This window comes from Neolamprologus brichardi, chromosome 14 (assembly GCF_056152115.1).
Source record: "Neolamprologus brichardi isolate AB-2024 chromosome 14, ASM5615211v1, whole genome shotgun sequence".
NCBI classification, from domain to species: domain Eukaryota; kingdom Metazoa; phylum Chordata; class Actinopteri; order Cichliformes; family Cichlidae; genus Neolamprologus; species Neolamprologus brichardi.
This window is the reverse complement of record NC_142117.1, coordinates 25,757,707-25,766,780: the sequence shown is the minus strand read 5'-3', so window position 1 is coordinate 25,766,780 and position 9,074 is coordinate 25,757,707. Positions and strand designations below refer to the sequence as shown.

The window sequence follows — 9,074 nt, the reverse complement described above, 5'->3', positions numbered from 1 at the left end:
GAGCAGCCCTTCTGCCCTCGGTGTCAGACCACTTCGAAGAACCGGCTTCCCCTGCAGCCTTTTATTTCTGTGACAAACAGTTTACACAAACACCCATTGTAAACCCCCCTATGGTTATAAAAGATAAGGGGTTGCCTTACTATTGTAATAGTTGTGGGACTCTCCTAGTGGGTGTGTGTTTTTAGTGGCAGCCATTCCATGCTGCTCGTGTTCCATTTGTACGTGTTTTGGAGGTTTCACGTCCTTCTGAGTTTTACGTGCTTCGGAGTTTGTACTAGTAATGCACGAATCATGAACAAATTGTTCAGTACTCGAGAATCACTTTACTGACTCATGAATCATGATTCACAAGCCCAACTGACTCACTGACTCATCCCTGTTGCTGTTAGCAGCAATATATCTAGCTTATAATTAAAATTGTGGAAAAAAACAACATCCAGTAACTTAACAAAAAATCCCTGCTCTGAACTGGAAGAAAAAAACCCTTAGTAGAAGCTCACATTAAGAAAATAGCTCCTCGGTTCACAGTAGCATCGCTCTGCTAACATGCTAACAGCACATTTGAGCTACTCACCCCCTCCCTTCCTGTGCTGAATCACAGAGCGAACAAATCACTCAGGACTCACTAACCCCCTCCCTCCTGGCTCACAGCTTCTTCTTCTTCTTGGTTGGCAACCAATGTTAAGGTGCATTACCGCCCCCTGGCTCACAGCTTCGTGGACATTTAGATGAGAAAATATATATTTAACACATACACATGGGCTACCATAAATATACTTTTAATTATTCATTCCACATAAAATGTAATACATAAATTATAAAATACAAAAACCAACTATTTACATTTCATTTTTTAACTATTTAACTATTTAAATTTTCAGATTTTTCCTTTAAACAAATTTAAAGTGAAACAACACAAAACACTGCAAACCACAACACAATAAAATGTAAATTAAAATATGGAAAACAAAAAGAAGATGCACATTTTTTGTCATAAAAGGCCTGGGATGATGTTTTGGGAGAGTGTTTTCCTGCTTGGAATTGCACATATAGGATTCACTGCATGAATAAACTTTCTGAATGCTTTATCATAATTCCCATCACTAGAATACAGAGCCACATTATGGCTGGTGTTTCTGGCTTTTCAATGAGTCCTGAATTGCACCCGCTCCCATTTCAAAATCAAACAACTGTAGACAAGCTGGTGAACCTCCATACAGTAAATTATTCATTAGAAGAAAAAAAAAAATCTAAATAAAAAGGTCAGTTGACTGCTTTTAAAGCTTGCAGTTGATGCAGATATTGTAAATGTCCCAATAAATTCACTGCAGTAGATTCAATTTTTTGAAGCCGCTAGCAACAACAACAACAACAACAACAAACTACTCCACTCTTAACCTATTATATCACAATAAACACATATATTTTATGTTTGCGGTCAAATCGACCCATCCATCCATCCATCCATCCATCTATCCATCTTCTTCCGCTTTATCCGGGCCCGGGTCGCAGGGGCAGCAGCCTAAGCAGAAAAGCTCAGACCTCCCCCTCCCCAGCCACCTCCTCTAGCTTATCCAGGGAAACAAAAGGGCATTCCCAGGCCAGCCGAGAGATATAATCTCACCAGCGTGTCCTGGTCTCCTCCCAGTGGGACATGCCTGGAACACCTCACCCAGGAGGCATCCTTGTCAGATGCCCGAACCACCTCAACTCTCTTTTCAATGTGGAGGAGCAGCGGCTCTACTCTGAGTCCCTACCGGATTGCTGAACTTCTCACCCCATCTCTAAGGGAGAGGCCAGCCACCCTTCGGAGGAAGCTCATTTCCGCCGCTTGTATCCGCGATCTCGTTCTTTTGGTCACTACCCACGTCAAATCGATCCAGGAATCAAAACCTCATGTGCTTCATGGACTTCTGTATATTTGCTGGTCTGTCTTGGGCTGGCGGTCCTCACAGTGTGACCGCAGTGTTTATGCTTTGTGTTCTCGTGTTCCCCATTTTTCCGGTTTGTGTGTGTGTCTCTTTTGGGTGTTCTGGTTTCTCTGTGAGTCTGTGACCGAATAATAGTGTACCCGCCATGGGGTCTCGCTGCACCTGGAGCGCAAACACATAACTGCAGCTGATTATTCTCATCTCAGGAGCTTCGTTGTGAGAGAATCTTTAGTTTTGCCCAGAAGCTAATTATTGAAAGTGTTGGTTGTCATGGGTTAATCCTGCTAATTCATCTCTGCTTTCCTGTTGGATTACAGAAACAGAGGAACGGAGTGGGTGCACCATGAACATTAAACAGAAGAGCGGAACATGGACCACTGTCATGGGAAGGGGACAATACACGGCAATCGGAGGACACACTCCCACTCACTTGGAGCATGCACCGAAAATATTCTGCACCTTGTTGTCATTTTTGCTATAAATAAACGCACTGTCTTCATTCAGAAAGTCCAGCGTTTGGGTCCTAAATCAGCTTCACTGACACCTTTATGAGACATGTGAGTGCTAGCACTGATAGATGGTCATATTAGAGATTGGAGATTGCTGTGTTTAAGGACCACAGTTCAAATCACCATTATGAGATTAATCATGCAGAGCAGCAAAAGCAACAAGGTCTTCTTACCAAGACCAGCATTCAGGGTTGGTGCACTCGAGACAAAATTTGTGATTTCCCATAAAATTGCAAAGAGTTTTTGGTGAACTCTGCAATCTAATTTGCCTTGAGAAAAAAAAAAACATTGAAGACATTTCTGTATTTCCATTTGGCTCTGGATATTTGCTCCTTTGTGCAAGGAGGACCACTGCCAGAGCCCTACCAAATGACCTCCAGGTCATTGGTGTGAATATCTCTGACCAAAACAATTGGACTTTATTAGGGTGGCTTGAGGGTAGGGATGTGCGGATCGATACTGAAATATCGATTTCTCCGATACCAGTTATTTATGTTCTAGAATCAATTCTCACATTAAAATATCGATATTTTAGTAATTTAGGGTAAATTGGTAGTTTATCATTAACAGGAACAGAGTGGAAAGAAACTATATTATTTGGATTGTCTACATTGGAAGGAACAACTTCCTCTTCCGTCTTTCATAGTCACGTGCAAAATACGGCTGTATAATTATATGGCAGCCCCTTGGCGTGTGCACTCACAACAATGGCTGAGCATAAATGGAGTCATGTGCAGATGTATTTTACATCCACAAACAGCCGAGACGTGGTTTGCGATACATGTGACAAGAAAGTTAGGTGTTGTGGCAACACCACTAACCTTGTCAAACACCTCAGAGTAAATCATATCACAGAATATGATGAGTGTATGTTGAGGCGAACTGAAGAGGAGTGGAAAGGGACAGGTGCTGCTAGGGTGAGACAGACGTCTCTCATGGAGTCCTTTAGTGCTGCATGCAGGCAAGGTGTTTTGTAAGTTTTTGTACAAAGTATCGGTATCAGATCAGTATCGCCGATACCACCCTTGGTATCGAATTGGAAAGGAAATCAGTGGTATCGCACATCACTACTTGAAGGCCCAACGTTCTTTAGTGGCCTGTGTGGTCACTGCCCAGCATCGTGGAGTCTGTTGGGCATTTCCCATATAGTACCAGAATTGGTATGTCCACCATTGGTGCCCTGTGGTTTTCACAGATGAGGTCGGTTCACCATGAGCACATGTGTTATGGGGAATGTTTTGCTGCCTGTAATGTCATTCAACATGACAGGTTTGGTGGTGAGTAAGTGATGGTCTGACAAGGTTATCCCTTTAGGAACTCACAGAGCTCATTTCCAGTATACTGTATTATGCAAAATACTATGCTATTACTATTTTTTTTTTAACCTCATAGGCATTGCTCAAATTATTGAGCATTATTACCGATTATTTTTTTCTGATAAGCTAATAATAAAATGTATTGCTTGTAAATTATTTTTGAACACATTTCAAGATGTTGTAAAATACAGATTATAGAACATAATGACTCTCAGAGACTGCTGGGTAAGAGCATGTCATAATAAAGACGTAGCACTGCCTTTGAACAACTATATAAATCAGTGAAAACACACCCATAACAGATGCCTGACATCAGGCAAGGATGGAGCTGTCAGCTGTGTTTCTTTGTCTGAAATTATATCTGTATTTGGTTGAGCTGAAATCAGCTCTTGCCCTAAATCTATCTCTAGAAGGTCTCGATCAAATGCCTACAGAGGCTCAGGATAGATCTGTGGCTTCTTCTGTGAAATGTAAGCTGCAGGGTAGCACTCGTATCCCTGCATTTTCAATGGATGGGGACTATGTTATTGGTGGTGTTTTCTCAATCCACTACTACATGCAAACAGTAAACCATGACTACACTACCATGCCTGACCCAGTGAGATGCAGTGGGAGGTCAGTAAGTAAAAGGATTGGTTTACAAAACATGTTTGGTTGAGGTGGAATAGTAAGAGTCTGACCTGTATGTTGTCTAATGATTTGTAAAAAATCAATAATTTTTTAATATTAGTGATACTGATACTTTATTTTCTTCAAAAGTGAAATTGTACTTTATAAACTTTCTTATGAATGTTTAACATAAGATAAATGCCTATATTATTATCACTGTTATTATATATTAATAATATGTCATTTTGCTTTGATATCAGTTACTGATCTTGTGTGCTGAATTTAACCCTTATATTTTATCCTCAGATGATTTGCAGTTATTAGTTGTTTGTGGCCCAACTAAAAATTTTCCTTACTGTCTTTTTTTCTGTTGAAGTTTAAAATATCTGAAATCTATCTAGTTTAAAATCAAATATTGAGTTGATGTTCTTTTTGCAGCATTAATACCCGTGAGCTGCGCTTCTCACGAGCAATGGTCTTTGCCATTGAAGAGATTAACAACAGCACAGAGGTTCTGCCCGGGATAAGGCTCGGGTATCAGATCTATGACTCATGTTCATCAGTGCCCGTGGCAGTGCATGTGGCATTTCAGTTGTTAAATAGCTTGAACCCTGTGTTTTACAAAGGTGGCAACTGCTCACTATCTGGTATGGTGATGACTATTGTTGGTGAGTCTGGGTCTACACCATCCATCAGCATGTCACGCATCCTTGGGTCGTTTAATATTCCTCAAGTAAATGGCAATCTTTGTATTTCTAATAGGCATGCAAATGAGTTTATATTGTGCCATCCTTAAAATAGTTTTGTTTCCTCTTTTGCTTTAGGTGAGCCATTATGCCACTTGTGCATGTTTGTCTGACAAGCAGCAGTACCCGAATTTTTTCAGAACAATCCCCAGTGATCGTTTCCAAGCTGAAGCGCTAGCCAAGCTGGTAAAGCACTTTGGCTGGACTTGGATAGGTGCTGTTCGTTCGGATTCAGATTATGGAAATAGTGGCATGGCATCTTTTCTAGAAGCAGCACAAAAAGAGGGGATCTGTGTGGAATATTCTGTATCTTTCTATCGGACTCACCCACATAGCAGGATCCAAGAAGTAGCAAGTGTTATCCGCAGGTCTCTATATGACAGGTTTTGCTTAGATTGAGATTTGCTTAAAGAAATCCATCCATCCATTGAATTAATTCTGCTTATTATTTTGTGTTTTATTTACTGCTGTCTATTAGATTAAGAAAATTAGAAATAAATTAGAAATTAAACAGTTTAATTAATACTGGATAACAAAGTTACAAGAAATTTCTTAATGTATTGCATTCTTTCTTAAGGTCTACAGCAGTGGTTATTGTGGCATTTGTTGCTTCTGGTGACATGAAAATTCTCTTGGAGGAGCTTTCACGTGAGCCTTCCCCACCTCGCCAGTGGATAGGCAGCGAGTCATGGATAACTGATTCAGAATTTAGAAGGTTTAATTTCTGTGCTGGGGCCATTGGATTTGGGATTCAGAAGTCTGTAATCCCGGGTTTCAGAGATTTCCTGCTTAATTTGTCTTCCTCACAAGTAGCTACATCCCCTATGCTTACTGAGTTCTGGGAAGAATCGTTCAACTGCAAAATGAAAAAAAGTGAGAAAATCTTTCTGATCTTTAGCAACTGTTGTTTTGCTCAAATATAAGGTTAAATAATATTGAAACTTTATGTTCTGATCTCTGGGGTGAGGTTTAGGCACTCAGTTAATGTAGTGATTTTTCCCATTTTAAAAATGTGACTCATTGTCTATCAAACAATTTTATACTAATATGATTTGGTAAATACATGACAAATGAAAATGTATTAATGAAAATTAAAATCTTGCAGTGATGAAACATTCCCTGTGTCCTCTATTGTTTAGGTCCTGTTGTAGACAAGAAGATATGTGATGGAACTGAAGACATACAGAATCTTCAAATCCCGTATACTGACACATCTCAGCTCAGAATTACTAACATGGTGTACAAGGCTGTGTATGCAATAGCACATGCCATCCATAATACAGTGTGTCAGAGCACCAATGGCATAGCTAAGTGTGACAAACTAACCAAGTTAGAGTCCAAACAGGTCAGCTCAAATGCTCAGTTTCTTTTGTTACCACTAATGTATTCTTCATGAAATCAAATATTAGTATAAGGCCTAATATTTTGGCATATCTTTTCTCTGCTTTCCATTACTTTCTAACATACAGATTTTAGCTGAGCTGAAGAAGGTAAATTTTTCCCGAAATGGTTATGATGTGTCATTTAATGCTAATGGGGATCCTGTGGCAATCTACGAGTTGGTTAACTGGCAGAAGAGTGAAATTGGAAAAACAGAGTTGGTAACAGTAGGACTTTATGATGCATCACTGCCAATGGGCCAAGAGTTCCAGATTAACCGGAGCATAACCTGGATGGAGGATGGCACCCAAGTAATGAATCAAAAGACAAGAACCACACTACACTTTGGAGGATTAAGGATATATATATATATATATATATATATATATATATATGTCTTTTGTTTTGGCTTTATCTCTCACAGGTGCCAGTGTCAGTGTGCAGTGCCAGTTGTCCTCCAGGAACTCGTAAAGTGCTGCAGAAAGGAAAACCCATCTGCTGCTATGACTGTATACTGTGTCCTGAAGGAGAGACTAGTAATACAACAGGTAAAATAAAATGATTTTACATATATTCAAAATTATTTTAGTGTGCATAACAGTAGCAGCGGGAATGAAGATCAGCACCTCCAAATCCGAGGCCATGGTTGTCAGCCCGAAAAGGGTGTAGTGCCCACTCCGGGTCGGGGATGAGTTCCTGCCCAAGTGGAGGAGTTCAAGTATCTCGGGGTCTTGTTCGCGAGTGTTCGGGGGAAGGGAGCTGGAGATCGACAGACGGATTGGTGCTGCGGCCGCAGTGATGCGGACGCTGCACCGGTCCGTCGTGGTGAAGCGCAAAGCATGCTGAGCGTAAAAGCGAAGCTCTCAATTTACCGGTCGATCTACGTCCCTACCCTCACCTATGGCCACGAGCTGTGGGTAGTGACCGAAAGAACGAGATCACGGATAAAAGCGGCGGAAATGAGCTTCTTCCAAAGGGTGGCTGGACCCACCCTTAGAGATGGGGTGAGAAGTTCACTGATCCGGGAGGGCCTCAGAGTAGAGCCGCTGCTCCTCCACATTGAAAAGAGAGTTGAGGTGGTTCGGGCATCTGACAAGGGTGCCTCCTGGGTGAGGTGTTCCAGGCATGTCCCACCGGGAGGAGGCCCCGGGGCAGACCCAGGACACGCTGGAGAGATTATATCTCTTGTCTGGCCTGGGAATGCCTTTTTGTTCCCCCAGATAAGCTAGAGGAGGTGGCTGGGGAGAGGGAGGTCTGGGTTTCTCTGCTTAGACTGCTGCCCCTGCGACCCAGCCCCGGATATAGCAGAAGAAGATGGATGGATGGATGTGCATAACAAAAAAAAATTAACAAATTAATTCTTGAAGCCTTCTTTCTGTCTCTCTTCTTTTTCTTTACATTCAGATTCAGCTGATTGTTTACCCTGCCACAAGGAATTCTGGCCTAATGCAAAGAGAGACACTTGTATCCCTAAGCCTGTAGAGTTTCTTTCATTTCAAGACATCCTTGGAATCATCTTGGCTACACTCTCTGTTCTGGGTGCTTGTCTGGCCATTACCACTGTAGCTATATTTTTTCATCACAGGACATCTCCAATTGTCCGGGCCAACAACTCTGAGCTGAGCTTCCTGCTGCTCATCTCACTGACTCTGTGTTTCTTATGTTCATTAACTTTCATTGGAGCACCATCTGAGTGGTCCTGCATGCTGCGTCACACTGCATTTGGGATCACCTTTGTACTCTGTATTTCCTGTGTACTTGGGAAAACTATAGTGGTTTTAATGGCTTTTAAAGCAACACTTCCAGGTAGCAATGTGATGAAATGGTTTGGTCCTCCACAACAAAGAATGACTGTTGTGTCTTTCACCTTTATTCAAGTTTTAATATGTACTATTTGGTTGGTACTTAACCCTCCCTTCCCAATTAAAAATCTAACCACATACAAGGAGAAAATCATACTCGAATGTGATTTAGGCTCTGCTGTAGGCTTCTGGGCTGTGCTCGGTTACATAGGCCTACTTGCTGCTTTTTGCTTTGTTTTAGCTGTCTTAGCCCGCAAATTACCTGATAATTTCAATGAAGCTAAATTTATCACCGTCAGCATGCTGATATTCTGTACAGTGTGGATCACCTTTATCCCAGCATATGTCAGCTCTCCTGGGAAATTCACTGTGGCTGTTGAGATTTTTGCCATTCTGGCCTCCAGCTTTGGACTAATAATGTGTATATTTGCTCCAAAATGTTTTATAATTTTGTTTAACCCCGAGAAAAACACCAAGAAATATTTAATGAACAAAAATCCAACTTAGGTTTGTAATTTTTAATATTATAACAGGAAGATCAAATATTAGACACAATGAATTATTTATAACTTTACCTTATTACTTACTCATTTATTTCTCAGTTTTTGAATCTATGCCTATACATATACAGGGTGGTGAAAAAATATTTCTCCCTTTTCCAATTCATAGTTTTTTTTCACTTTTGTCACACTTAAATGTTTCAGATCATTAAATACATTTTGACATAAGATAAAGATAATCCAAATAAATGCAAAATTTAGTTTGTAAATGATTAATTTAA

The 9,074-nt window shown here is 40.7% G+C and overlaps 1 protein-coding gene across 1 annotated transcript; it reads left to right on the top strand.

The window, feature by feature from the left end:
• The first annotated feature begins 4,342 nt into the window (after positions 1–4,342).
• On the top strand, positions 4,343–8,800 carry LOC102785276 (extracellular calcium-sensing receptor-like). The gene is made up of 8 exons (XM_006808516.3): positions 4,343–4,371; positions 4,804–5,098; positions 5,190–5,479; positions 5,689–5,984; positions 6,251–6,456; positions 6,581–6,802; positions 6,916–7,039; positions 7,896–8,800. Exons 1-8 carry the CDS (start codon positions 4,343–4,345, stop codon positions 8,798–8,800), a joined length of 2,367 nt encoding a protein of 788 aa, XP_006808579.3.
• The last annotated feature ends 274 nt before the right edge of the window (positions 8,801–9,074 follow it).

Excerpts from the sequence above, each read along its gene's own strand:
- LOC102785276 (XM_006808516.3), top strand. The coding sequence starts at position 4,343 with ATGCCTGACCCAGTGAGATGCAGTGGGAG. Across the intron at positions 5,099-5,189 it reads GGTCGTTTAATATTCCTCAA|GTGAGCCATTATGCCACTTG; the intron begins GTAAATGGCAAT and ends CTTTTGCTTTAG. Across the intron at positions 7,040-7,895 it reads AGAGACTAGTAATACAACAG|ATTCAGCTGATTGTTTACCC; the intron begins GTAAAATAAAAT and ends CTTTACATTCAG.